At 40.5% G+C, this 27,625-nt stretch overlaps 1 protein-coding gene across 1 annotated transcript in view; it reads left to right on the forward strand.

Moving 5' to 3' along the window:
• Window positions 1-27,625, forward strand: part of KCNAB2 (potassium voltage-gated channel subfamily A regulatory beta subunit 2) — a 1,357,533-nt gene that overhangs the window by 271,010 nt on the left and 1,058,898 nt on the right. The window contains exon 2 of the mRNA XM_044063012.1: window positions 4,993-5,036. Within this exon, the coding sequence (XP_043918947.1) occupies window positions 4,993-5,036 (44 nt within the window). The remainder of the gene's footprint in view (window positions 1-4,992; window positions 5,037-27,625) is intronic.

Here is a 27,625-nt window from a genome sequence, read left to right on the forward strand (position 1 = left end):
TTACCACAGTCAACAGAACATGCTGGAAGGACAGGTTCATAACCCAGAGACTGCCCGTGCTATGGAATAAACTTCTCATACATGTCAAGCAGAGCACCTCACTGACCCTCTTCAAGAGAAATCTTGATGAGTGGATGGGAAATAGAAAATTCACCCCAGGGATCACTCCAGTGGCTTTACTCGACAGAAGCACTGGGAACTAAGGTTGGGTGGCATGATGCCAGGGTAATCCTAAGGGCTAAGCTTGTAAAGGCTCCAGGGCCATTATCCTAGTACACACCTATGAACCTATGATGATTGTGTTAGAAAGTGAAATAAATTACAGCAACTTGTTGGTTTACACTGTAATGCATACACACACAAGCATAAGCCATAGCAATATTAATTTTGCATTTATTTCAAAAAATGGCAATACATTGTGCAATACTGGTACTAACACAACAGATCAGTGACTGTTGTTTAGCAGTTGTCAAACAGCAGCAGACTAAGTCACTTTTATTTAGTTATAGAAATAATGCATACCTGTCACTGTCCCTGATTTCACAGTGTCTCTGATTTTGCCTCATAATTTTACTATGTTCCTTGTAAAAAGTTTGATTTGCCAGTAAATCATTCAGGATTATTATTTTTAGCTTTGCTCAAAATTCTCAAACAAATAAGTTTAGAATTGCAGTATCTAGTGTTCTGCAAATATTTACAGAAATTTATGGAAAGAGAAAACCACTCCTGAAAATCTGTCAGAAGAAAAATTCAGACGAGTCGCATCTGCCTCAGGTGATGAAAAACTTCTTTATTAGCAGCTAACCAGATTACACAGCATGTTGGCCAAGATGATCTCCTCTGGTCAACTTGTTTACTGACATCAACTTTTATACTGCAAGCAAAACAACTTTTTGTTAGATTTCTGACCGTTGACAGTTGGCTATGAAAAACATATAGGATAAACATGTTTATCACAAATCACCTCAAACCAACAGTTAGTACAGAATGTTCAAGAAGTACAGAATGTTCAGTTCAACAATGGTAGCTCAAATTTTCCAGGACACACAGCTTGCTTCAGTAAATTAACTCTTACTCGGCCGTGCGTCCTTATCCCAGGCTTCACCAAGCTATAACCAAATCTCTTTATTCTGAAATGCAGAAAACGGTTATTATTCAGGTTCATAAGCAATGCTGCATTTTGATCACAGATGAGGCCCATCTTTGATAGGCATATCCCAACAAATAACATGTTCATTTTGCAAGGACAGGAAAAAGACAAATAACAGTATGTTTTAAAACTTTTTCTCTTAACATTTCCCCCCCTGAAAACACTTTTATTTGTCTTTTATTTCAGCAATATATGGTAAAAAGTAAGTTTTTCTTTGCATACATTACTTCATTGGCAAGACAAATTTTTAAACTTCAAAAACATTTGCAGAGAGTCACGTTTCAATGTATTCACTTTCACCAGTCTGTTGCAATTGCTGGTACATCGTCTTCGTAACAGCAGTATCAACCAGTCTTTGTAGAAGACCTCTGATACAGGGTATACAACAGCAACCACATACCACCACGACAGCCACAGCGACTTCAACGGACACCAGGAAACTGCTGATGAGATGACTCCATTTTCCAAACCACGCTTGTAGAAAGTCTGTAAAGGGATTACTTACCCCAGAGTTCTCTGCCAATTCTTCGGATAACATCTCCAAACCTTTCAAAGCTCGAGTGATACTTCCATCAGGCGCAGTGTTGTTTGGAATATAAAGTCCCAAACATCCTGAAAACTCCTCCTTCTTTGGCCAGGGGCATATCCAACGCAATTCGATTCTGCCATGCCACCTGCGAAGTGGCCTCCAGTTGTTCAGCAATTCCTTTCAATGCATCTTTGGTATAGTTAAATGAAATTGTGAAACCTGTTACTGTCAGAAGATTGCTACTATAACCAGAGATATCTTTGTTGTTATAACCCACCTGGTGTATTACATACACAAGATTGCTTTGCTTGCTTTTGTTGGTTTGACGGACATGCTACAAAATATTAAAATAAGATAACTAGTTGTGTTTGGGGTGCCCCAGGATCAGGGCCTCCCAGCCACCACAGGGTTTGCATGTGCTTAAAGCAGGCTATGAGTAGGAGGACAACTGTTGATAGATGACCTGGGTATGGGTGGTTCATGATTTCTCTGAGAAAAGCATAAAGCAGCTGGCATAGTTTTTGGCTGCCATAAGCTAAGGTACAAGTTATCATTTTAGCAATTCTAAAGTTAAAGATGTTTTTGTTTCAGTGCTGACACAGAATTCCATTCAGCAATGGACAGGTGTAATTTCTGCATTATCTGAGTGAGGACTCTGCAGCAGTGGAGCAGGATAAAGGAAATTAATATCTGGATATAGGATTAGAAAAATAATGGAAGTAGGAGCCTGACTAAGGGGAGGATATGGTAGTTGTGACATGATCTTTTGGAGGTATGCACTTGTAATGAGACATGCCTGTGGGTGTGGACATGGAGTTTACTAGCAATATTGATTTAATGTGATGTGCATTACAGTGCCTTGAACTGTGATAAAGGGATTTCTGCTTCATGGAGGCTACGTATTTTAAATGTTTTCTAGCATTTTTTTTTAATTTATGTTGCAGCTCCCTATCCGTTTATTTGGACATTCTTGCAGGAAAGGGTACAGTAGGTGAGCTAATGATGTTTTATGAGTGCATTTAGAATGCACATTTTTAGACATCCCAGCGCTTCATAGCTACCTCTGAATTGTCATGGTGTTATTATTTTACTCTTAATGAAAGAGGGAATTTTTCTACGTATTTTTTAGTATCTGTGATTCTAAATACTGTACAGAGTGCTGGGACTTTAGGGTGGGTATGGTGCTCATCATTCTGTGTGTGTATGTGGGTGTTTCTATCTTCTGTCATCGGTTATGTTTTTCTGATTTAAAAAAAAAAAAACTTTGTTCGTAGGTTCATAGGTTGGTACTAGGCTATCGGCCCTAGGGCCTATACAAGCCTAGCCATAACAATTCCTTGACTATTTCTTCCCGCATTATTTACTTCCCTGGACCCCTGTCTAGCAGGGTGACTGATGTGATCCCCGGGGTAAATTTCCTATTTCCCATCCAATTGTCAAGGTTCCTTTTGAAGAGGGCCAAAGAGGGGCTGTGCTTGACATGCATAGGCAGTCTATTCCAGAGTCTGGGGAGTCTCTGGATCAGGAACCTATCCCTCCAGCATGTTTTGTTCATTGTGATGACAAGGTTTAGATCCCTCGAGCGTGTGGCTCTGAGGGATTGGGATTTCTTTAAGCGTAGCATGTCCAACAGCTCTGGGTATGACGTGGCCTTGTATGTTAAGCAGAGATCGCCTCTGAGTAGACGATATGTGACAGAGTATAGGTGGAGTTTTTTTAGACGGTCAGCATAGGGCATCTGCTTTAGGCCTGTGATTCTTTTAGTGAGGTATTTCTGCAGCCTTTCCAGTTGTTGCAGATGTCTTGAGAGGTACATACCAAACGGGGCATTGTATTCTGTAATGGGTCTAATGAGGGATGAGTACAGTGGGACAATGACCTCCTTTTTTCTGGATGAAAAGCCCTTAGTGATGAGGTGTGCCACATAGAAGGATTTACTGACTGTTGTGGCGATGTGGTTATCGAAGGTGAGACCACTGTCCACCTGTGTCTCTAAGTCTCTTATCACACTTTCGGTGTTTAGTGTACTGCCACCTATGTGGTAATTCACGGGTGCATGTTTTTTCCCAAAGGGGATGACTATACATTTCTTAGCATTGAGCTTGAGCCCATGGCTCTGGCACCAAGCATCTGTTTCTTTAATGGCTCCCAGTTTGCAGTCATCTGCAAACTTTGTTAGCCAGAGTCCCTTAGTGTTGGCCTGTACTTCAGAGAAGTAGATGCCAAACTTCAGAGAGGTAGATGCCAAACCATGCTGACATAATCTGCAAATGTTGACAGCAGTGCTTATTGCAAAATAAAAATAACAGATTATTAATAAGACTAATCTAATAATATAATGGAACACTGATCTTATTGTTAGTTTATTATTGTAACATATAACCAAAAACACTCAAGACTGTTATTTCTTATTCTCCAACTACTGGAGAGTCCACAGCTGTAGTACATATTTGTCATTTATGCCATATTTTAGGGTAATTTATTGTTTGTCGCCATAGTTTCAAGTTCCCTGAGGTCATTCGTTAACTTCACTAAATCTTGACCAGCAGGAGGGATTATTTGCTTCCATTTGTCTATTTATTATGCACTCTACATGAAGAGAGAGAGAGATAAGGACTCGATGATTAAAGTCTAGTTCTTTGTCTGACAGTACCCAGAAGACGCATCTTAGCAGTCAGAAAATTTGGGCCTATTCCTTGGCAGGTTAAAATATTCTGTAGTTCTTTCTTAATAAGGTCCAGACCTGGGCAACCCCCCCCCCCCCAAAAAAAAATGTGAAAACAATCCCCAGCATCTCCCTGAATGGATCTCCAAGAGCATTAGTGAGTAGACGGAAACATCCTCAGCAACCTAACAAGTATGTAAAAATACTTAAGACATTGCTACCCAAGAAGCAGTATCTTCTTGAGATGGTAACATATCTTGGAGCCTGGAGTGCATGCAGTCAAAGCTCTCTAGATATGGGCATTCCAGTTCCCTTTTCCTAAGAAGTCTTAAGTCAACATTTCTTCTTTTCATTTTCTGCATTTCTTATTAAGGTTTTGTACAGACTGCTTATTACTTTTCCCTTAGAGTAGTCCTTGCTTCTCTTTGTTAATATCCTATTAATACTTAGGGGTAGATCTTCCTGGTATGTAGTCAAAGTTTTAAGCTTATAAGTTTAAAAAAATCTGGTTTTGTGTTACAGTAGTCATTCACATTTATTTAATAGTTGTCTTCTTTTCTAGAATGAGATTACTTTGTTTTTGTAATTTGTAATCTGTATTGTTTATTAACAGAGTATTCACTAAAGTTTATTTTTGTTTTTCTGTAGGAACCTTGGAAAGTCTGGACTTAGAGTTTCTTGCCTTGGATTAGGTAAACTACAAACTAAATTTTAATTACAACCATTGTAAGAGCATCAGATATTAGCATTATTCAGAACCATACTTTATTGAATGCCAGTAATATGTGTCATTAATACTCAGCTTTAAATTACATATTTCCATTGCTCAGAATGAATGATGTAAACTGTGAAAAAACTTTTGATAATAATAAGCAGTACATTTAAGTCAGCAGAAAACATTAGTCTCCATTTTAAGCATTAAAGGAAAACTCTACCCTATAACTAAAAATATGTTTTTTTCAGTCTATCTTTGTTTCTAGACTTATTTTAACACCTCAAAATCACTCTAAATGCTTTATTATAGCAATAACCCACACCTGGGTGTGGGTAATGCTGGATTTACCCACGGTTGGTGTGGTTTGATCACGAGGGCGAAGCCCAAGTGGCCAAACAAAGCCAACCATGGGTAAATCCAGCATTACCCACACCCAGAAGTGGGTTATTGCTATTATACAATGACATTATTTAAGAAAAAAATAATTACTTTTCTTAAATAATGGCATTGTATAATGCTTCCTTGCTGCCCTTCCGCAGCTGTCTGGTATTCTGCGGCAGTTCTGATGTACTGCGCATGCCTATGCAGTACATCAGAGCTGTGGGCAAAAGCAACGGAGAAAGCAAGATCTCCGTTGCTTTTTAAAAACTGTTTTGCTATGTTAAATGAGTTTAACATAGCGAGACAGCTTTAAAAAAAGCAACGGAGAATATCCGTTGCTTTTTTAAAGCTGTCTCGCTATGTTAAACCCATTTAACATAGCGAGACAGTTTTGAAAAAAGCAACGGAGAAAGCAAGATCTCCGTTGCTTTTTAAAAACTGTTTCGCTATGTTAAATGAGTTTAACATAGTGAGACAGCTTTAAAAAAAGCAACAGAGAATCTCTGTTGCTTTTTTAAAGCTGTCTCGGAATGTTAAACTCGTTTAACATAGTGAGACAATGTGAAGATAAACGGAGATCTTGCGTTCTCCGTTGCTGTAAAAAAAGAGTTATAGTAATGGAAAATGTCCGGGCGACCGGACCGTTTTCCATTACTATAACTCTGATTTACAACGTGCACGCTGACCAATCAGTGTGCACGTTTTTGAATATTTAGTGGGGGGGGTCATTGCATAATTGTAATTTTAGCCTGTTTACCACAACATGGCTACTGATGGGGCTTGATATAGCAACGTGATCATCTTCTGCTTCAACACTTTCTCTTTCCCATAAACCATTATAAGTCTTCTTTCTGTGACTCATGCCAGACATAAGGAAGTAACTTTGAATTCCCATGCCATTGACATATAGTGGGAAATGTGTGACTCACTGTCATTTTGTATTCTTTCTGTAAGAGGGCTGCTTCTTTGCTGTTGCTAATCATCCTCATTTGTTTTGCTCAGAGCTTCTTTTACACTATACTTTGAAGTTATCTAGGTGCAGTCAGAGAAATAGCTAAATTGGAGGCCTTTGTTCTAGGTGTTCTTTTGTACTCCAACATGAATTGACAGCCCCCCCCCCCCTCCCAAAAGTAGTGTAGAGGTGTTAAAACTGTCAGTGCAACTGACAACTCAGAATTAAAGGAAGGGACTTCTGATGTAACTTTCTTCCCCTCTGCCTGCAGTAAGAATTATTTCTGTATTTAATTAGTTAGCCAGCAGTAGAAAGATTTATTTATTTAAACACTTTTTATTTAATTTTTGGAGCAAGTTTCATAAAATTCTTGAGTCTTTCAGTGTGCGTTATTACTGGTGACTTTTAATTTAACACTATTTATGTACACAAGACATTGTTATGTTAACTTATTTGTGCATGCCCATTTCTTTTTGTGGAACAGCTGTCTTGTGACATGCTTTTTTTTTTTTTTTTTTTTTAATTTCCTGACATTCTACTCGTCTGCACATTTTCTGAATTACAGCAAAACAGTAATTTGCATACCTGAGTCCATGATACTGGCACGGTAAAAATAATGTACTGAAAACTCACTGTATTGTACAGTCCATGCAGTGAAACATTTGTTTTTGTTTTGTTTTGTTTTTTTTGGGGGGTGGGTTGCTTAATGAATATTTTCAGAAAATAAGTAGCACTTGCATTACACATGTAAGTACTGCATTTTTTGTAGTTACTATGATGTTCTCAAAATCAAAAGCAAACTGTTAAGCAATTCACTTGTCCCTGGCCTGCATCAGAAATTTTTCTTTGCGCCACTCCTGTCTTTCTGCATATTTTCATTTATAATGTTAAACTGCTCATCGATTGAGTTGCTAATGTGCAAAAGACACACTACTCAGCCAGAGTCCTTCATATTTTGACATTACAACTTATGCTACAGTCTCTCCAAAAAGTAAGAAAAAAAGGTGTACAGGAAACACAACTTAGAAGGCCTGCAACCTTCAGTGAACTAAGGATTGCAGCTTCCAATTCCAGTTGTACTAACTGAACTTGTCAGGTCAGGCAGTAATGCACCGGACTGTAGTGCTATTTACAGTGTCATGAGTGCAGACTGTCAATCGTTCCTTCAGAATTTTACTGTCTACCTTTGTACAAGTCACTGTACCAGGCCATGCTGTGTGGCCTTTTGGTATATTGCACATCTTACTCAAAGTTCTCCTGAATACCGCAGGCAGAGATCCACACGCATACTTCATAGCACTGTGCTCTATGTGTTAATGTGTGTAGACCATATACACATAACTTTTGGATACCAAAAAAAATATCATGTTACACATACCCTTTGCCATCAACTTTGTGACAGCTGCATAATGTAATGCTCTCTCACACCGTGCATCAGACATTATTAGTACATGGTCACAGAAGTTAAAATGTGTCATAGGAACCAGCAATCATCATCTGCAAAGGTGACAGGGAGCACACTACACAACGGCTTGGACTGTAAACACTGTTAGGAGGGCATAAGTGCTACACAGGATGTTGAACAGTGTGATGCCTGTCGAATGTGACCACCCATTGGTATTCATGGTCATGGCTAATAATGGTAAATGCCAGTAACAGAAATAATTTAAGAGTTGTACACATCTGTCATTCCATTGCAGGTGTTGCTGTGTCTTTGGAGGGATTCCAAAGAAATCAGTATGGAACCACAAGAAAGCCTCAGATTTTGTCATTCCTGGATAAATGTGGACAGATGCTGGGTCCGAATATTTATGTTTCCCCGGTGAAATCAAGCATGTTACAGTCACAGGTAAGTTCTTGTTTACAGACATGGATGTCCAACTGGCCAAGTTGACCAAAAAGGACATGTTCAGCTGTCTGCACACTGCCAGGATCTGCCACATCACACATGTACTCAAGTGTCTCAGCAACAGACACTGTTTACGACTGTGTCCTACTCCAGGCTAGGGTGTGTGGCATCGCTGTCATGGAATACAGACACGACTGCCTTCTCTGCTTACATATCCCATTACATGGGTATGTACCTACCATTACCTAGGATAACTAGTCAACATGGACAGAAAAAGTACTTGCTTCAACATTTATCCCTGTTTTGTGGGTCATCATATGGCTGTTCAGTGCCTGTCACCATGGTTGATATGGTGGATAACACCAAGACTTTTCCAGACATGCTATCCACCATTTCCCTCAGGACTTTACACTGCAGCTAAGGACAGTGGCATCCCACATTAGGATTCTGTGCAGATAACTCAGTTGCAATTAAATGTTGTTAGGACACCTATTCCAGTCAATGCCAGCTACAGCACACCCTCTAAAACTCAGGACTTCCACTTTCTGTCTATTTGGATCTTTACGAGTCTATCAAGATACATCCAAACACCATGGTTTTATGCAACTTTAGCTACCCATCCGTTGACTGTATAAATTACATATGCTCTGACTCACTTGCCCACAGGTTCCTTGACTTCGTAAACTACAATGCCCTTGACCAGCAGGTTAACACCTCCACAAGGCCTGGCAACATCCTGAATGTTGTGCTTACCAATATGGGGGGAGTACTGTAGTGCACTCACTCTGAGGTCTTACCTAGTGAGAACTGACCACAAACAGTATCATTCACTGTAAGTAGCACACCGTGCCCCACCCATCAAAAACTAAACATACAAACTGAAAAACTTCTCCAAAACAGACTATTACTTCTTACAGGAGTGGAAGAACAGTTGTACTGCACCCCCCACCTCAAATGGAGCCAGCGAGTAGGACAAGTTACACATCAAAGCTTCATACAAGCACCTGTGTAACTGCATTGATGCGGCCATGGCTGATATGGCCAAAACAAGCTCCTAAGGAAGGGCAAACTTGCCTGGTGGACAACAGCCATTAACAGGCTTTACAATAAGAGGAAGAATTTGCTGTCTAACAGTAAGCGAAAGCAAGCCCTAAACTGGAAACACTCCCTCCTCAGGTTATACAAGCAAATGAGATGTCTTTCAAGGTCCTACAAAGAAAACTACGAGTGCAAATTAGCTTCCTCAACTAAGGACAACCCTAAGGCATTCTTTATTTACATTCTTAACTTAAAAGGAAAGGCCCAGATTTGTGCCAAACTTATAGTTAATTATACAACATATACTGACCCTGTGGACATTGTTAACCTATTAGCCAACAGGTGTTGTGAAAACTTCACTCCCCTGTCTCCACCACAAGTACCCGATGACTTCTCCACCGACTGTCCTGTACCTTGTATCTGTAAAGAGCTGTTCATACATACCCTCTCTAAGGCAAAAAACACAACATCTATGGGACCAAACAACATCCACAGTTGTGTGCTGCATGAGCTCAAGCAAGAATTAGCAACAACACTGGGTACTCTTTTCAAGTATACGCATATCACTGGCTTCATACCAACTGAATGGAAAACAGCCACTGTTATGCCCTTGCACAAAGGGTAAACTACATAGGTAAACGAGTGCCTACCCTACATACAAAGGGTAGCTACAAAGGTAAACCAGTGCCGACCCTTAACCATCCCATTAGAATAATATGAACCCGTGCTGACACACTCCTTTTCTTGGCATTTGGAAGTTCTCAGTTTGTCTTCACTAAAGGCAGAGAAGCCATATAACAAATGGTATGCTTTTGCACGATTCAGAATTAATCTAATGTTATCATGTCATACCTACCAAAACAACTTTTTCTCCTTTCAGAGATCCATCAACACAAGATGCACGTTCATCACACTGGTTGCAGTTACGAAAGCAGTGCTGTACAGTTTACAGAAATACATTTAGTTGCCCTCCAAACAGCATTTAATCTACTTTTCATTTCTTGCCTCTTTAAATTGATCGACTCAGTCAGTTCCTTGCATATCATGTACTCTGTTTCAGCTTTAGGCGGATAGAGTTTGGAAGATTCTTCCATATACTTTGAGAGGCTTCACAGAGTCAAAAGACATCAGAACTCAGCTACTAACTTTCTTCAAGCAACTGCCAAATTGTCATGGGCTACAATTTCAGGCATTGCTTGAAGGGTCTATCATCCAATCAGATCAATTTTTTTCTATTCTTCCTGCCCTGATCTCCACCTCCAATATGTTCGTGTTTGGATATTAATGTTTTTTACTTACTCCTGGTACTGGAGTTTCTACACTTAGCAATGAAGTGTTTCAAAACAGTAAGTATCTTCATATATGTTTGTGTAATACGTAACTAATGGCATCTGTCTTAATTTCTTATAATGTCAGCCATGTGAAACAGAGAAACTGCAGCTTTTGTAAAGTGTACTGTAATCATATCTTTGTTGCTCCTTTGGATCACAGTCTGTACCAGAAATCAGTTTTGACTGCATTACTGCATGGGAGTGTTCTAAACATTCCACTAAAAGTATGCTACCAATACATGTAACTCTGCACGAATTGCAGGAGGAGGCATTACTGTGCACATTGCAGGTGCCGCGATGACCAGTTTTGGCTGACATCAAAGCATGAAACAATACTAACTACATGAATTGTACTCGTACTTTGAGTTAGGAATGGGGTCCTTTCCGTTCATGGTATTAGAAATATAACAGATTTCGGCGAAATGTAAAAAAAAAAGGATAAAAAGTCAAAGGTGGATATTCCAGGGTGACCCTTTGTCACCACTGCTATTCTGTCTTGCCCTTAACCCATTAAGCTGTTTACTTAACAGCTTAGGTGATGCATCTAATTCAGCTCCTAGAAAACAACAAATTGTAAAGACGTGTCATCTTCACTTTGTCCATTGTGGTTGAGCCTGGAGTTGTCCTTTAACTACACAGATACACACAAAAACACATAGTAATGACTATGCGTGTGGCATCCACTTTTGCTATAGAGTCAAACATGGTCAACCCTGCAAAGGGCAAAACAGTGAGAGATTCTCTCCCCCATTCATCTGATGACCTTAATAGCATATGACTTTGCCTGGATGGGTGTCTGAAGAAAGCCATATCAATGCTTACAATGAATGCAGAGTATTTCTCTTTTCGTAACTGCAAAGCATTCATCAAAGTCAGGGGTTGAAGGTGAGCCAACACCTCATGACAAATTTACATATACAGCTTAGGGTAAAATGGTACAGTTTACTAAATGGTTTGAAGGATGATTAATGGGGGTTTAAATACAATTTCACAGCAGGAAACAGATAAATAGGTTCATAGGTAGGTACTAGGCTATCGGCCCTGGGGCCTATACAAGCCCAACCAAAAAGTTACCGTGGCTTTTGCCACCCAAGAAAATTATTTTCCTGTGCCACTGTCGAGCAGAGCTGCAGAGGTGATCCCCGGGGTGAATTTCCTATTTCCCATCCAATCATCAAGATTTTTCTTGAAGAGGGCTAATGAGGAGCTTTGTTGATATAGATAGGTAATTTATTCCAGAGTATGGGAAGTCTATGGGACAGGAGTTTATCCCTCCGGCATGTTCTGTTTTTTGTAGTGACAAGGTTTAGGTCCGTAGAGCGGGTAGCTCGGAGGGATTGGGATTTCTTTAAGTGGAGCATGTCCAACAGATCTGGGCTTGACATAGCTCTGTATGTTAGGCAGAGATCACCTCTGAGTAGACGATATGCGACAGAGTAAAGCTGAAGTTTTTTGAGACGGTCTGCGTAGGGCATCTGTTTGAGGCCGGTAATCCTCTTTGTGAGGGCTTTCCAGTTGTTGTAGATGTCTTGTGAGGTACATACCAAAAGGGGCATTGTATTCTATAATGGGTCTAATGAGTGATGAGTAGGGGGGAACAATGACCTCTTTTTTTCTGGATGAGAAACCTTTTGTGATGAGGTGTGCCATGTAGAAGGATGTCCTGACTACTGTGGCGATGTGATTATCAAAGGAGAGATTAGTGTCCACAGGTCTCTTATCACACTTTCGGTGTTAAGTATACTACCCCCTATGTTGTAGTTCATGGGTACAGAGTTTTTACCAAAAGGGATGACAATGCACTTTTTGGCATTGAGCTTGAGGCCATGGCTTTGACACCAGGCATCTGTCTCAGTGAGGCCCTTTTGTAGGATGTCCCCATCATTAGAAGTTTAGATTATGGCTCCTAGTTTGCAGTCATCTGCGAACTTCATTAGCCAAAGACCTTCTGTGTTAGCCTATACTTCAGAGAAGTAGATACCAAACAGGAGAGGACCCAGGACTGAACCGTTTGGTACTCCACTTGTCACTGGTCTGAAGTCGGATTTGGAGTCTGCTACTTTCACAGTGTGGGTTCTGTCAGTGAGCCAGTTGGCAACCCATCTTGTGACATAGGAATTTATACTTAGTTTAGTGAGTTTATCTATAATTTCAGAGTGGGGGATGGTGTCGAAATCCTTGGCAAGATCTAGATAGGCTGTGTGAACCACCTAACCCTTGTCTACGGCTTTGGTGACTGCTTCAAAGAAGTCTGTCAGGTTTAGGAGACATGATCTGCATTTTACAAATCCAAACTTGGTGGGGTCCAGAGTTTGGAGAATACCAATGTATTTGTTTATAAGTTCCATGATGATACGTTCCATGGCCTTGCAGACCAGGCTCGTCAGGCTAATGAGGCGGTAGTTCCCGGGGTCCGTGGTGGCTCCCACCTTGTGGAGTGAGTTAACCGTCGCTATGCGCCATTCAGCAGGCACAAAGCCTGAGGTGAGGCTATAATTGAACATCGTACTTAGGTGGGGTGCCAGTTCATTCTGTAGTTCATGTAGAACGCAGCCTGGGATGTTGTCTGGTCCCATGGATGCTGTGTTCTTGGCTTTGGAGAGAGTGGTTTTTACCTGTGTAGCCGAGATTACAGGAACTTTGCATTCCTCCGTTATAGAGATGGGATCTTTAGGGGGTGAGAGGGGGGTCAATTTAGCACTGAACCTATCTGCCAGGATGTTGGCAATATCAGTTGGGTCTGTATATGTAGTGCCATTGTGCTGTAACTCAGAGCAGATCTGAGTGTTGCCATTGAGATTCTTGACATAGCTATAGAATGCTTTGTGGTTGTCTTTAGAATCAGTGGCTATTTTGTTTTTGTAACTAGCTTTGGAGGATTTTATCAGGGATCGCAGCTTCTTACTGAGGCTGACAATGGAGCTCCTCCACTCATGGGATTTTCTCTCTTTTGCAACAGTTTCTTCCTTCTGTTGTACTGTTTGTTTATGGCAGGGGACCACCAGATTGGCTTCCTTTTTTGGAGGATAGCATCTTGGTTCTGTTTGGGATAGCATGATCCATGCACTCATGTAAGTGCTTATAAAGTGCAATTGTGTAGGATTCAGTAGTCGTAACTGTATTGTCCATCTGCATGGGTGTCATGAAGTTCGCCACTTCTGTCTTAAGAAGCATGAAGTTGGCTTTGGAGAAATTTTTTACCATGGTTTCCTTAATGGGGGGGGGGGCAGGATGTGGATATCTAGGGTAATTAGCTTATGGTCGGATCAGACCAATGAGGCGTTGACTTCAGGTGTGGAACACCGGTCAGTCATGTTGGTAATGACTAGATCTAGGATATTGTTAACCCTGGTGTGGATAAGTTGATCCAGGGTATTGGAGTTTATGAATTCCAGAAAGCGTTGAGCAAAGGAGGTGGTACATGAGTAGTTTTCCCAGTTAATGGTGGGGTAGTTGAAATCACCCATTATTAGGGTGTTTGGTTGAACCCTAATATTTTCCAGTACATCAAGAAGAGGAGTGGGAATCCTGGGGCATGGTGGGTGATCTGTAGCAAGCTATAATTTGGATTGCAGTTTTGCCCAGAGTTAGTTGCAGTTGGATAACCTCGGCTGCATTATGCTGAGCAACTAGCCTGGAGGTGTGGATATCCTTAATGAATATGGACACACCTCTGCCTTTGGTGTTCCGGTCCATTTTACATGGCTGAAAAGTGTGGTATGAGTTATAGCCTGGTAGTGCAGGGATGCTCTCTGGAGCCTTGAACCAGGTCTCAGTCACTGCACAGATATCGATGTTCTCCTTTTTAAGGAGTGCCTCGAGTGAGTGCATTTTGAGATTTTGACTTCTAGCATTGAGTAGCATCACCCTCAGTTTTTGCTTGCCTGTTCCTGTTAAGGTGGTGAATTTGTCATTTGAACCTTGCCTAAAAAAGGCACTATAGGGATGGCAAGAACTTTAGCCAGTATCCGGAATCCTAGGGGTGACAGGTGCAGGCCATCTCTGGCAAAGCATCATGGTCTGTCGACTATGTCATCCCAGGCAGACAGATACTGGATCCCTTTAGAATGGCACCAGAAGCTTAGCCAGTTGTTGAAGTCAGTCATTTTGTCCATGTACTGCGGCATCATTCTGGGTGATAGATTTGTCGAAATAATAAAACAGTTGATCTTTGGTTTGTGACAGGTACACCTATTCTAGCTATATAAAGTTTGTGAAAGGGTTTAGTGTTTTTTGAAGTTGTATTTTAAGTGGCTTTGGTTTTGGTGGGACCACTTTGACAAACGCTTATAGTACATTTTTTGGAGACCTTTTTTACTAATGGGTATCTTCACTTACTAGTAAACAATTCTAGACATATTATCAACAACATCCCTAGAGGGCAATGATTTAGAGCTTGTCGAATGACCTCTAAATTAACAGATTTAATTGGGATTGACTTCATTATTTCCCTGTTCCAGGACAGGGATACCATAAGTACCGGCCAAAGAGAAGCTCAGTGACAAGAACACTAAAAGCCACAACACCACTGGTATTAATGAAATCTCAACATTGACCTAACATGCAAACGAAGGTAGTCAGGAAAAAAAGGAATGTCAGTGATAACGGTAATTGGATCTTTTTCAAGGGTTGTAGGTAATAAACCCGGTTTTATTTAGAAACACCGCAGAAGTTTTAAGAAGAAAATGCTAGAGTACAAACATACATCATAACAGGGAAAGTTACTGCCACTGAGAGAGGTATGCAAATGTTGTCACAACTGGCAAAATATGCAGATATATTTCTGCCAATAGAAGAATTAGATCTGTTCCACAATGTTTACAAAGTACACTAGTGGTTTAGTATACATTAGTATACATTAGTTTATGTAGTACTTATCCTGGTGTCTGTATTTAGGAATGACTATCAGGAGTTTAAAAGTAATCTTTTAAAGGAAGTATACATCTTATTTACAAAAGAGAAAAAGAAAGACCCCAGCTTTATATCCACATTCCACCCTTTTTCATAAAGATTTTTATTTTCCATTTTGGAGGTTTGTCAGAATCCATAGAGCATGGGGGGATTTTAAAAATTACATTTTTTGAGAAAGAAGCCCTTTGGCAAATAAAACTAAAAGCTAAAACAAAGCGTCAGAAGCAGTCAACATTAAATGTTTTTGAAAACAGGAAGTTACATCTCCATAAAAGGAATGATGGTGTTAACTCCTTTTTTTTAATTACAGCAATTTAGTTAGTTTTTTGCAATCAAGTTTTTAATTTTAATTAATTTGAATGTTTTTAAATGAGTCCATTGTCATATGTTTTTGTTTTTGAAGAAGTTCAAGGAACTAAATGGCGTGGAATTAAATCTTATTTCGCTGCTTCATTCATTTTTTTTTAGCCTGCCTGATTGCTGCTTTTGCCAGGCACTGGGTGATGGCAGAATGCTACTCAGGGCTAGGGTCATACCTGCCTAGGCTACAAGATCGGAGAGCTCTTCCATGTCTCTTTTCATGTAGTCCAGGGAGGTACATCTCAGGTCGTTCACACCAACATGGACAATGACAGAGTCATATTTGTACTTGTGGAGTGACCTGAGTGCGTGGATTATGTGGTGGATCCTGGCACCCGACAGGCAGCTGACAGTAGCCTTCTGCTTGTTTAGCCTGGTGAGTGGGACATCAGTGTTGCCTGACTATAGAGTCACCTATGACTAGTGTGTTGGGTACGTTGTTTTGCCTTATTGGCTGTGGTTGAGTGGCACACTGAGTCTGCGGGCTATGTGCCATTTTGGTTGTGTTGGAGGATGGAGGTTGCTTGCATTTCTGCTTTGGAGGTCTATGTTGCTTAGACAGATTATTATTGTGAGTCTCCGCAAATGTTTTTGTGTTACTATCTGTGGATTTTGGTGGTGTAGATTTAGTGAGACTATGTGATGAGTGTGGTGTGGTGCAAGTGTTTACCTTCTCCTCTTGACTGTCAAGTTCAGTCTTGATTGGAGAGAGCTTTACCTCCAGTTTGGCTAGATAAGTGCATCTCTCACAGGTTGTAGTGTTGGGTGGTAGGAGGAGAGGGTTGTCTGTATACATGAGGCAATTTCTACATTGCCCCAAGATGCCCAGATACATCAGATAGACAGGAGAGAACACTGGGAGCTGACCCTTGGGCATGCCTGAATAGAAAACTATTTTCCTGTAGATAAGTGAGGAAAATGAGTACAAGAGCTGTTTTTCTGTAAGCAAGTGAGGAAAGTAAGTACCAAAACTGTTTTCCTCTAGGTAATAAGGAAGGTTGAGTGCTGTAGTAATTAGTAGGTTATTTAGTGCTTTCAACAAATTCTGAACAAGTGCTGATCACGAATAAGCAAATTCAAGTGCTAAAGCTAAAAATCTGTATCTGGACTAAACTAGTTACAGGAAAGGGGGGAAACAAGTGCAAATGCGGGCTTTTAAATCAGAAAGTTGAGAGAGATGGAAAAACTGCCCAAACGGCCAATAACTACAATTTCCTGGCCAGAACCACTCCTTATGTGGTAGATAGGTTACCTAGTGCGTACCACTCCCACTGATGAGCTAGAAGGCTTCACTCCAGCACAGAAAGCTTGGGGGGGCTCAGAAACTTACATACAGTCCTGGATACAGCAAATCTGAATCTGGACTACACTAGTTACAGCAAACGTTTTTGATATATATATATATATATATATATATATATATATATATATATATAAATACATACACATAGAGAAAAGTAGCTAAAAAGCAGTAAAAACAATTCAAATGCAGTGCAAGCTAGCACACTTGAGTATGTAGCAATGTTAGACCAAACAGTTTAAAAATGCAGTTAAATTAAAAATGACTAAAAACAAGTGCAGAAGGAGTCTATTAGGTAGAATGAGGTAAAGAGATGGGACTGAGGGGAGTGTCCCAGATTAAATCTACAGTGGGGGCGGGCAACTGCAAAAGCCTCCAAATTTAAACAACAAGACAGGAATAGGGAGGGTGGGTATGAGAAAACTAACACCTTCAGCAGAGATCTGAAAAACTATACAGTGAAGCAAAAATAACAGTGCACAACTCTGAAGTCAGGCAGCAATGATATAAAATTAGTCAAACAACAATTACCAGTACACAACTCTGAAGTGCCAAAAAAATATACTCAGCTCTGTATATCTCCAGATAATTTGAAGAGCACTCTGTCAGGACACAGGCAGGCTCCAGCAATGATCAAAAAAATGTGTGTCTACTGACTATACCCCAGCATGTATTTGGCTCTGAGGCTTCAGACCAAATGCATGAAGAAACTCTGTAGATAATGATATGCAGGATCAGTAGGAACAGCTGCCTCGTGGCATGCTGTTTCTGTTATTTCCTGACATTCTACTCATCTACACATTTCTTAAATTACAGTATATCAGTAAATTGCAAACCTGACTACATGATACTGGTACAGTAAATGCGTGTAGTAAAAACTCACTGTATTCTACAGTCCATGCAGTGAAGCTTTTCTTTTTTTGGGGGGGGGAGTGGGGTGGCTACTGAATATTTTTGGAAAGTAAGTATCACTTGCATTATGCATATAACTGATGCATTCTTTGAACTTAATATGATCTTCTCTGATTCAGCAGTAAACTCTTAAGCAATTCTCTATTCCTTTAACCGCATTAGTAATTTTCCTTTGAGCCACTCCCTGTCTTTGTGCATATTTTTAATCATAATCAGTTTCAGACCTCATATCCATCAGAAAATGTATGGTGACACAAGACCTTTGATGCTAGCAACTTGTAAGTTTAGAAGAGCAATTTTTCATTTTATTCACTTTATTATCGTGTCTTTGCTACCACCATTATTTTTTACTTTGTCCAGATTTTTGGTGCAAAGAGGTGGGGAGCTATGGGCCTCCCCAGTCCTGAGAAGTCCGTTATTTCCTAGTAACTCAGGCCATGGAGGGCATTTTTGCACTTATTTAATGGGCTGTCTGATAAATTAGTTTTGTACTGGCTTAATTATTAGTATATAATTTGTTTAAACTTTTGATATAAAATATGTCCCATGTATTTATTTTTATTTATTTTACATTTGTTAACTGGGAAAGTCCGACTGGATACATATCCATTTTTAGCGGAGGCCCGGGGAGAAAAGCTCCATGTTTAAAGTAAAATTTAGTCACACTTAAAATGCAGGTTACAGAGATATTTAGAAAATTAACAAAAATCAGATAAATTCAAATTAGGTTACATAACAAAGACAAAGTTCAAATGAAGGTTACATTTAGATTGGAGAAAGACAAAAACATTGTTGGTGATGGAATAAATATACAGGGAAAACAAACATTATAAGAAGTGTGCATATAAGAAAGAGGATTTTCATTTAGAAAGAAAGGATGAATGAATAAGAGAAGGTAGGTTAGGTAAGAAGCAGATTAGATAGCATGGGCTGAATAGTAGGTTATATTCCAGATATTGGAAATTAGAGACATATAAAGAATTAAAAAATATCTAGAACGAGGGTGTGGGAAGAAAATAAGGGTACTCAACATTTGAGAGCTAAGTTTGGTTTAATAGTTTCTTGGTATATTTTGGGTTAGTCTGGGTTTAGATATGTGCATGACCATTTTTTGTTTTAACTCTGATAATTGTATGGGTTAGTCGGGGTTTAGACATGGACATAGCCAGACACTGTGCATGTGTGTGTTTAGAGATATTGTGAACTGAGGCAAGGAGCTGTTAGTGGTTACTTCTGGAGGAAGGGAGTTCCATTTTTTTCCAGCAGAGTTGGAGAATAAGGAATCTCCGGCTGAATTGTTGGCTTTGGTTGTTTGTACTAGCATTCTGCTGAATTAGCGGAGGGATGCTAGGTTGTTATAGGGGGTAATAATATTAGACAGACTAGGGGTACTCGTAGGTTGGTAAAGGATTTTATGAATGACTACGAGTTGGTTATAGTATATTTGATTGGGTAGTTCTAGCCAGCCTGATTTGTGAAGATTATGACAGTGGTGGGTTCTGTATGCTGCGCCTATGGCAAATCTTGCTATATTGTTATAGCAGCTGGTGATTTTGTTGAGGTTTGATTTAGATAGATTAGTGAGGATGGGTGATGCATAGAGAAGGGATGACAGAAGATGTGTGCGAGCTATGGCTGTTCTGGCAGTTGGGGTTAGAAATTTCTTAATCCTGTACATGGAGCCTATTTTTTTGTTTACTCTTTTTATGGTTTTGTCTATATGGGCATCGTAATTTAGATTATCAGTGATTATACCTAGTAGTTTAGTGCAAGGTTCAGGAGAGATTATGGTGCCATTTTTTTGAAGAGACTGTAAATATTGGTGGTGTTAGCCTACGGGTGGGGGAGAAAAGTAGTAGTTTGGTTTTGTTTGGGTTCAGTAAGAGATGATGATTATTAAGCCAGTTCTCTACTTTGTTGAAGGTGGTTTGGGAGAGGGATTGTAATTCTGTGGGAGTTGCCACAAAGCAGATTAGCGTAGAGTCATCTGCGTATTGTATAGAAGTTGCATGTCAGATAACTTTGGGCAGGTCATTGATGAATATAGAGAAAAGGAGGGGACCCACAGTAGAACCTTGGGGTACTCCAAGGGTGTCAGGTAAAAGGGGGGATAGATGACCTTTCCACAGGACAGCTTGTTGTCTACCGCAGGTAAGAGTGGAACGAGTTGATTACTGGTAGAATATTTCAAAGTAGCTATAGGATATGTAAGTAGAGCAAATGCCTTGGAACACCTAGTCGATAACCCCCACAAGAGTTCAAACTGGCCCCATCTACTAGAGACAATCATAAGGCCTTCTTTACAGATGTCTGTAACCTCAAAGGAAGCACCCAGATCTGTTCAGAACTGGTGGTCAAGGAGAGCACATATACAAGTGCTGTACATATAGTAAACTTGCTGGTTGACAGATTCAGGAGAACTGGAACCTGCTGCCTCCCCCATCAGTAAATCAGAACATCCACAGTACTTGTCCCCTTCCCCTTATATCTGTGGAACAGGTCATCACAGTTCTCTCAAAGGCAAAAATACAGCATTCATGGGACCAGATAACATTCCAGGCTTCATACTACTTGAACTCAGGCAGGAACTTGCAACACCATTAGGCAGCCCATTCAACCAAAGCCTGAGTACTCGCTTCATCCCAGCTGAGTGGAGGACACCCACTGTCATCCATTTGCACAAAGGTGGAGCGTCTACCGATATGTGAAATTATACAGCCATCAGCCTAACTCGTCTGATCTGCAAGGCCATGGAACGGATTATCATGGACCCCATTAACAAGGATACTGGCAACCTCCAAGCACTTGATCAAACAAAGTTTGGCTTCAAGGGGAGGTCATGTCTGCTAAATTTGTTCGACTCCTTTCAGACAGTCATCAAAGCCATGGACGAGGGCAAGATGGTGCACAGTGCCTACCTTTACCTGTCCAAAGCCTTTGACACTATTCCCCACTAGGGTATAATAGATAAACTCTCTCAACTAGGCATCAATCGATATGCTACCAGATGTGTAGCAAACTGGCTCACTGATAGAAGCCACGTAGTCAAAATAGGGGAAGCCACCTCAAGCAGTCGGCCCATAAAAAGGGGCGTGCCCCAGGATTCAGTCTTGCGGCCTGTGTAATATGGGATATATTTTTCTGAGGTGCAGCCCAAAGCCAGTGGGCTCTGGCTGACCAAGTTTGCAGAAGACTGCAAGCTGGGTGCCGTCATCAAATCTTCTTGTGATGTGTACATCCTCCAAGTGGGTTTCAATCAGGCAAATGACTTTTCCCAAAAACATGGACTCAAGCTGAAGACGAACAAATGAATCCTCGTCCTCTTTGGGGAGAGTGACATCTAGTTATCACATTAATAACAATATCCAAAGCACGCAATGAGTCCTGGGCACCGAGGTTGATAGCAACCTGACTTTTGACCACCCTGTTGCATGGAAAGCCTTGTACATGGCACGCGTTGTTTGTCAGGGTATCTCATCCAGGGAGAAAGAGGTCATAACATCCCTGTATTCTTCCCTCATAAGGGCCATTATTGAGTACAACGCCCCATTTGGCATGTACCTCTCAAAGCACATTCAGCCGCTGTAGAGACCACAGAGGTCCTCACCATGAGAATCCAGGGCCTCAAACATCTTCCATACACATACAGGGTAAAATCCCTATCCCTCTAATTAGATTAATGCAGACTCCTCAGAGTTGGCCTCTGTCTGGCATACAAGGTGACTACGGACCACGCCTTGATAGGACTGCTGCATATCCACAAGTCAAACTCCATTCGAGTAACACCCACATACGGGCTCAACCTGGTCTGTAACATCAATAAGATTTGTTAGCAGGACAGATTTATTTCCCAGAGGCTCCCTCATCTATGGAATATACTTCCTCTCCACATCAAGCAGAGTACCTCTTTACACCTTTTTAAGCGCAAATGTGATAACTGGATGTGAAACAGAAAATATACCCCTGGGAATCCACCCCTGTCCGTGCTGGGCAGAGGCATCAGGTGCTGATCTGTATAAACATGGGCTAAACTCTTGCCTAGCCTTATTACAGAGCCTAGTAACCTACTATGATCCTATTATTCAAGGAATCATATTACATATAAAATACAACTTACGTACTATGTAAAAATGCCTTCATACCTTACACACATTTATACACATACAGAGGCAAAAAGTCGAGCAACAGACAATGTCATTTACATATATACATATGTATAAATATGTAAATATACAAATAGATGCAGAGGTCGAGAAAACTCAGACACACACACACACACACAGAAGCATTCAGTTGGTTGATTATGCACCTCTCTCATGCCTGGATTTGGTGTAATGAATAGAGTTCTTCAGAAATATTAGGGAAATGAACTTATTTAAGCCATTGTTAGATGCAGTACAAGCGCTTTGTTTATTGGCATGTGTACACTTGCACAAATGCAGTACAAATACACACATGCACGAGTGCACATACACACAGAAACGTGTAACCGCTGCTCTATAAGAAGACACTGAAATGATGCAGAACAATACACAATAACTTTAGGTCCAGGTGGTAAACCATGATATGCAAGTAACTTGTATTTATTTACCTCCCCCCATATGAAATGCAGCTTTTTAAAGCCCACAGTTTAGGTGTCTCTGTTTAGTAACTTGAAGATACAAATCAGAGTTGATGTGCAAACTGTTGCATTTCCAAAAGCTGTTATTTGAAAACTCTTTCAGGAAGTTAAAGGACTTTGTCTCTCAAAATGATTGCTGCTGCCCCAAAGAGAATCGTTTGCATACAAATTCAACATGTTCTTCATCATGCCTGAGGAGTAGTATGAATGCTGATGGAGTAAAGCACACCTTGTGATTATTTTCTTGATTGAAAGGTACTGTGCTGAGACAGAGTAAAGACCTCTTGTAAAGGACTAAATCAATGTAAAATGCTGCTTTACTTTACATCATACACTGATATCAAACTTGTTTGCCATTTTCATTATTTAGGGCTAAGTTTGGGTTGAATAAAGTAAGCTGCATTGTTTAAATGATTGTGGAGTACAGATTTCTTTATTGTCATAACATTTGATGTATCTATCTAAACACACACATAAGCATATTTCCACCCATCCAATCAGTAATATACGAGTATTGTAGTTTAAGAACAGTGTTTGCTATCTACAGAGTTTGCCAGGGAGTGGACATTGACAGCCAGGCCTTTCTGGAGCACCTGGACAAAACCCACAGGAATATAGGAAAGAAGTATAACCTCTTTACAAAAAGCATTCTAACTGAGAATCAAACAAGCACAGTAATTGTTTGAAAGTGACAGTTCCACCTGACAATATACATTTTATATACACACACACACACACACATATATATATATACACACACACACACACACACACACACACACACACACACACACACACACACACACACACACACACACACACACACACACATATATACATAGATAGATAGAGCTGGAGTATCTCACACTGTACAGAGAAAATATCGATGTCCATGTCGACAGGCTACAGCTTGTAGTTTGAGAGTTCACCTTGGAGCTAGCCAAATGAAAAGCAAGTGTTTTTGCAGGGTTGAAAGCCCCCTTGAGCACCCTCCACTGCAACCATTGTTAGCAATATATACTAACTCTGAGAACAGGCAGTTCCCAGCAAAAGAGAAAATTCGCCCATCCAGGGAATTGCTGATCTTTTGCATGAGTTGACCTTCTGTATCTGTTGTCAATCTGGGATGCTTAATGCTAGAAGTCTAAACATGAAGCTGTACTCCCTGGAAGCACTCCACACCTTGGAAGATGCTTACGTCTGTGCAGTCACTGAGACATAGTTCAAGACCGTGGAGAGCAACATGGGCGTGCAAGGCTACAGTGCCTTCCACACATTCAGACCTCAAAATGATCATGAAACAACAGAAGGTGGAGGGGTATCCTTCTTCATTAAAGCCTAGTACACCTCAGACGTGGTCAAACAGTGTGACTTTCTGGTACTACTCCACATCCAATTAACTCTAGGCAAAATAGCCTACCACATCATTTAGGTCCCCTGCCATGAACCAAGAAAAGCACACCGCCTACCTGGACCTAATGGAATTACTTTCCATGCAGCCAATCACCTTAGTCATGGGTGATTTAAACTATGCTTCCATCAACTGGATGACACAGATTAGCACAAACACACTCACTCTGGGTGATTCACTCTGGATTTTGTAAATTCATATGCTCTGGAACAGACAGTGTGCACTCCTACAAGGGGCTCAAATGTCCTAGACATATACTACTCACCAATGTAGGGAGTCAGTGCAGCACCCCACATGCACTGCTTTCCCTGGTAACGTTGTACCATAAAGCTGTCTCGTTCAAAGTAAGTATTGGACCTGATACCCCCACAGGAGCAACAAAACTGAAAAACCAAAGCTAAATTATGACTACAATGCTATGGTACACAGCATATTATACTTTCTTACTCATGACAGCAGTTACTCCTATGCAGAGGTGTACTCAGATGCCCTGTCCAAACATTTAAGCAGCTGAATAGACTCCACTGTACCTGACTGGATCAAAACCAAGTCCTCCTGAAAAAACAAGCCACCATGGTGCACCTCAAGTATAAACAAATTATATATTAAGAGAAAGAATGGATGTCTAGGAATAAGAGGGAACTGACTCAGTGAGGATTAATTCACTCCTCAGCTTGAACAAGCAAATCAGAAATCTCATCAAATCCTTTAAAGCTAAGTATGGAAGTAAAATAGTGTCTCCAGCTAAAGATAATCATAAGGCATTATTTAATTTTGTCCAAAATGAAATTGGAATCTCCAGCTTTGTGCAGAAGAGGTAACAGATGGTACCACTCATACTGCAGTGTGGGAATCTGGTCTATATTAAATTCTCGAAAGCCGACAATGTCAAATCTGACATTGTTGACACGAGAATAGCGAAACTGCAGAACATCGAAGAGGTAAACGGAAATCTCCGTAAGGGGAGATTTCCATTTACTTCAATGTAGTGCGGTCTCGGAGTTGTTATATTTAAGTAGCGGGAGGTGTGGGCCTACACCATTTAGTTTTTTTTTTTTTTGGAACATTCAATGTTTTAACAGTTCGATCACTAAGGGTCGACCTTTAGTGATTCGAACTGTTAAATATTCAATGTTACAATATAGACCTGGGGAATTACCAACCAGCTAGCTGACAGCTGTGGTGCAAATTGCACTCCTCTGGCCCCATCGTCCATATCCAAAGCATACCCAACACCAGTCCTCTGCCTAGTATCTCCAGAGATCATGTCTCAGTTGAGCTTTCCAAGTCCAAAAACATGGGCTCAGTGTGGTAAGATAACATCCCCGGATGCTTAATAAGCAATCTAAAACCAGACATAGCAGACCCACTTAGAATTCTCTTTAACCATAGCCTGAGAATTGGGTTTGTTCCACCAGAGTGGAGAACAGCAACAGTTATCCCTTTGCACAAAGGGGGGCATTAAGAGACCCTGGGAACTATAGACCCATAAGTGTAACCAGTCTCATCTGCAAGGCCATGGAAAGAATCATCATGGACCTTATCAACAAGGACATAAACAACCTTTAACATGATTTAGCACACCTCATCATAAAAGGGTTCTCATCCAGGAAAAAGAGGTCATTGTTCCCCTCTACTCGACACTCATTAGACTCATTATAGTGTACAACGCCCCTTTTGGAATGTACCTCACAAGACATCTGCAGCAGCTGGAAAGGCCACAGAAGTATCTCACAAAGAGGATTACTGGCCTCAAACAGATGCCCTACACTGACTGTCTCAAAAGACTCCAGCTTTACTCCGTAGCATATTGCCTACTCCGAGGTGATCTCTGCCTAACATATAAAGCTGTGTCAAACCCAGAGCTGTTGGACACGCTACACCTAAAGAAATCCTAATCCCTCCGAGCTACATGCTCTAGGGACCTAAACCTTGTCACCACAATAAACAGGACATGCTGGAGGGATAGATTCCTGTCCCAGAGACTTCCCATACTCTGGAACAGGCTACCCATCTATGTCAAGCAAAGTTCTTCATTAGCACTCTTCAAGAAAAATCTTGATGAGTGGATGGGAAATAGGAAATACACCCCGGGGATCACTTCTGTGTCTCTGCTCGACCGTGGCATAGGAAAATAACTTTCTTGGGTGGCGTAAGCCAGGGAACGTTGTTGACTAGGCTTACATAGGCCCTTGGGCCGATAGCCTAGTACGGCTTACATAGGCCCTCGGGCCGATAGCCTAGTACCTACTTATGAACCTATAAACTGTAGACCAAACCCAATTTGGTTTCATTAAGGATAGATCATTCTTACTTCACCTGGTGGACTTCTTTGAGGAAGGCACCAAAGCCCTCACTAAAGGTAACACAGTGCATACCACCTATATTGACCTGGCAAAGGCTTTTGACACAATCCCCCACTCAGGTATCATTGAAGATCTCTCTCAAATAGGGTTTTCCGGCTAAAAATATTTAACATCATTAAATTAACATTTAGCCATGAGTAAGAACTATTTATATGCACACCCCAAACAGACAGCAGCCTGGTTAATCGGAAAAACAATACTCCTACTTAGGAGTGAACCTGCAAGCTATCCTAAAAGCTATGAACCAATAACTTCCTTTCTGATGATGTAGAAACTATACACTGGAATTTATTTTGACAGAGTTTATAGTAATTTACAAGAAAAGTCAATCATGTTAATACAACAAAATGGTAAAAGAAAGTCATATGGAACAAAAGATGATGTGATCTGAAATTAAGGCATAATGGCAAACTGTAAAACAGAAATAATCTATGTATGGCATGGATGGTCTACAAAAAAAATTTGACAGTATCCCACATGCATGGATAAACGAGCGCTTAAAAATGTATAAGATACACCCGTACACTGATCAATTACATTACAGCAACCATGAAACACTGGCAAACCACTTTGCAGTTAAGCCATGATCAAGGACAAATTATTATTCCAGGGATAAAAATTCAATGGGAGATATTCCAGAGTGGCTCTCTGTTAACACTGCTCTTTTGTCTTGGCCTTAACCCATTAAGCTGTCTACTTAACAGATTAGATCATGGCTGCAGTTTGTTTCACAGAAAACAGCGAAGTAAAAAGAAGTGTCATCTTATTCTTCTAGATGATTTTAAACTGTATAGTTGACCAGATGAGGAATTGAAAGCACTACTACAAGTGGTCAAAACCTTTTGGATGATATAAGAATGTCATTTGGTCTTGATAAATGTGCAAATGCAACATTTGAAGCAGGAAAGCTGCAGCACCAAGAAAACATCAGTTTGGGACAGGAATGTGATATAAAAGAACTTGAGCAAGAGGGAGCATATAAGTATTTGGGGATTGATGAAGGATCAACAATAATGCAAGAACAAATGGAAATAAAACTTAAGAATATTTTAGGAGACTAAAATGATTACTGAAAGCAGCATTGACATCTAAAAACAAAGTCCAAGCTATAAACCAATTTACAGCTTTGGAGTG

This window comes from Protopterus annectens, chromosome 2.part1, assembly GCF_019279795.1.
Source record: "Protopterus annectens isolate FY-2018-M chromosome 2.part1, PAN1.0, whole genome shotgun sequence".
Classification (NCBI taxonomy): Eukaryota; Metazoa; Chordata; order Ceratodontiformes; family Protopteridae; genus Protopterus; species Protopterus annectens.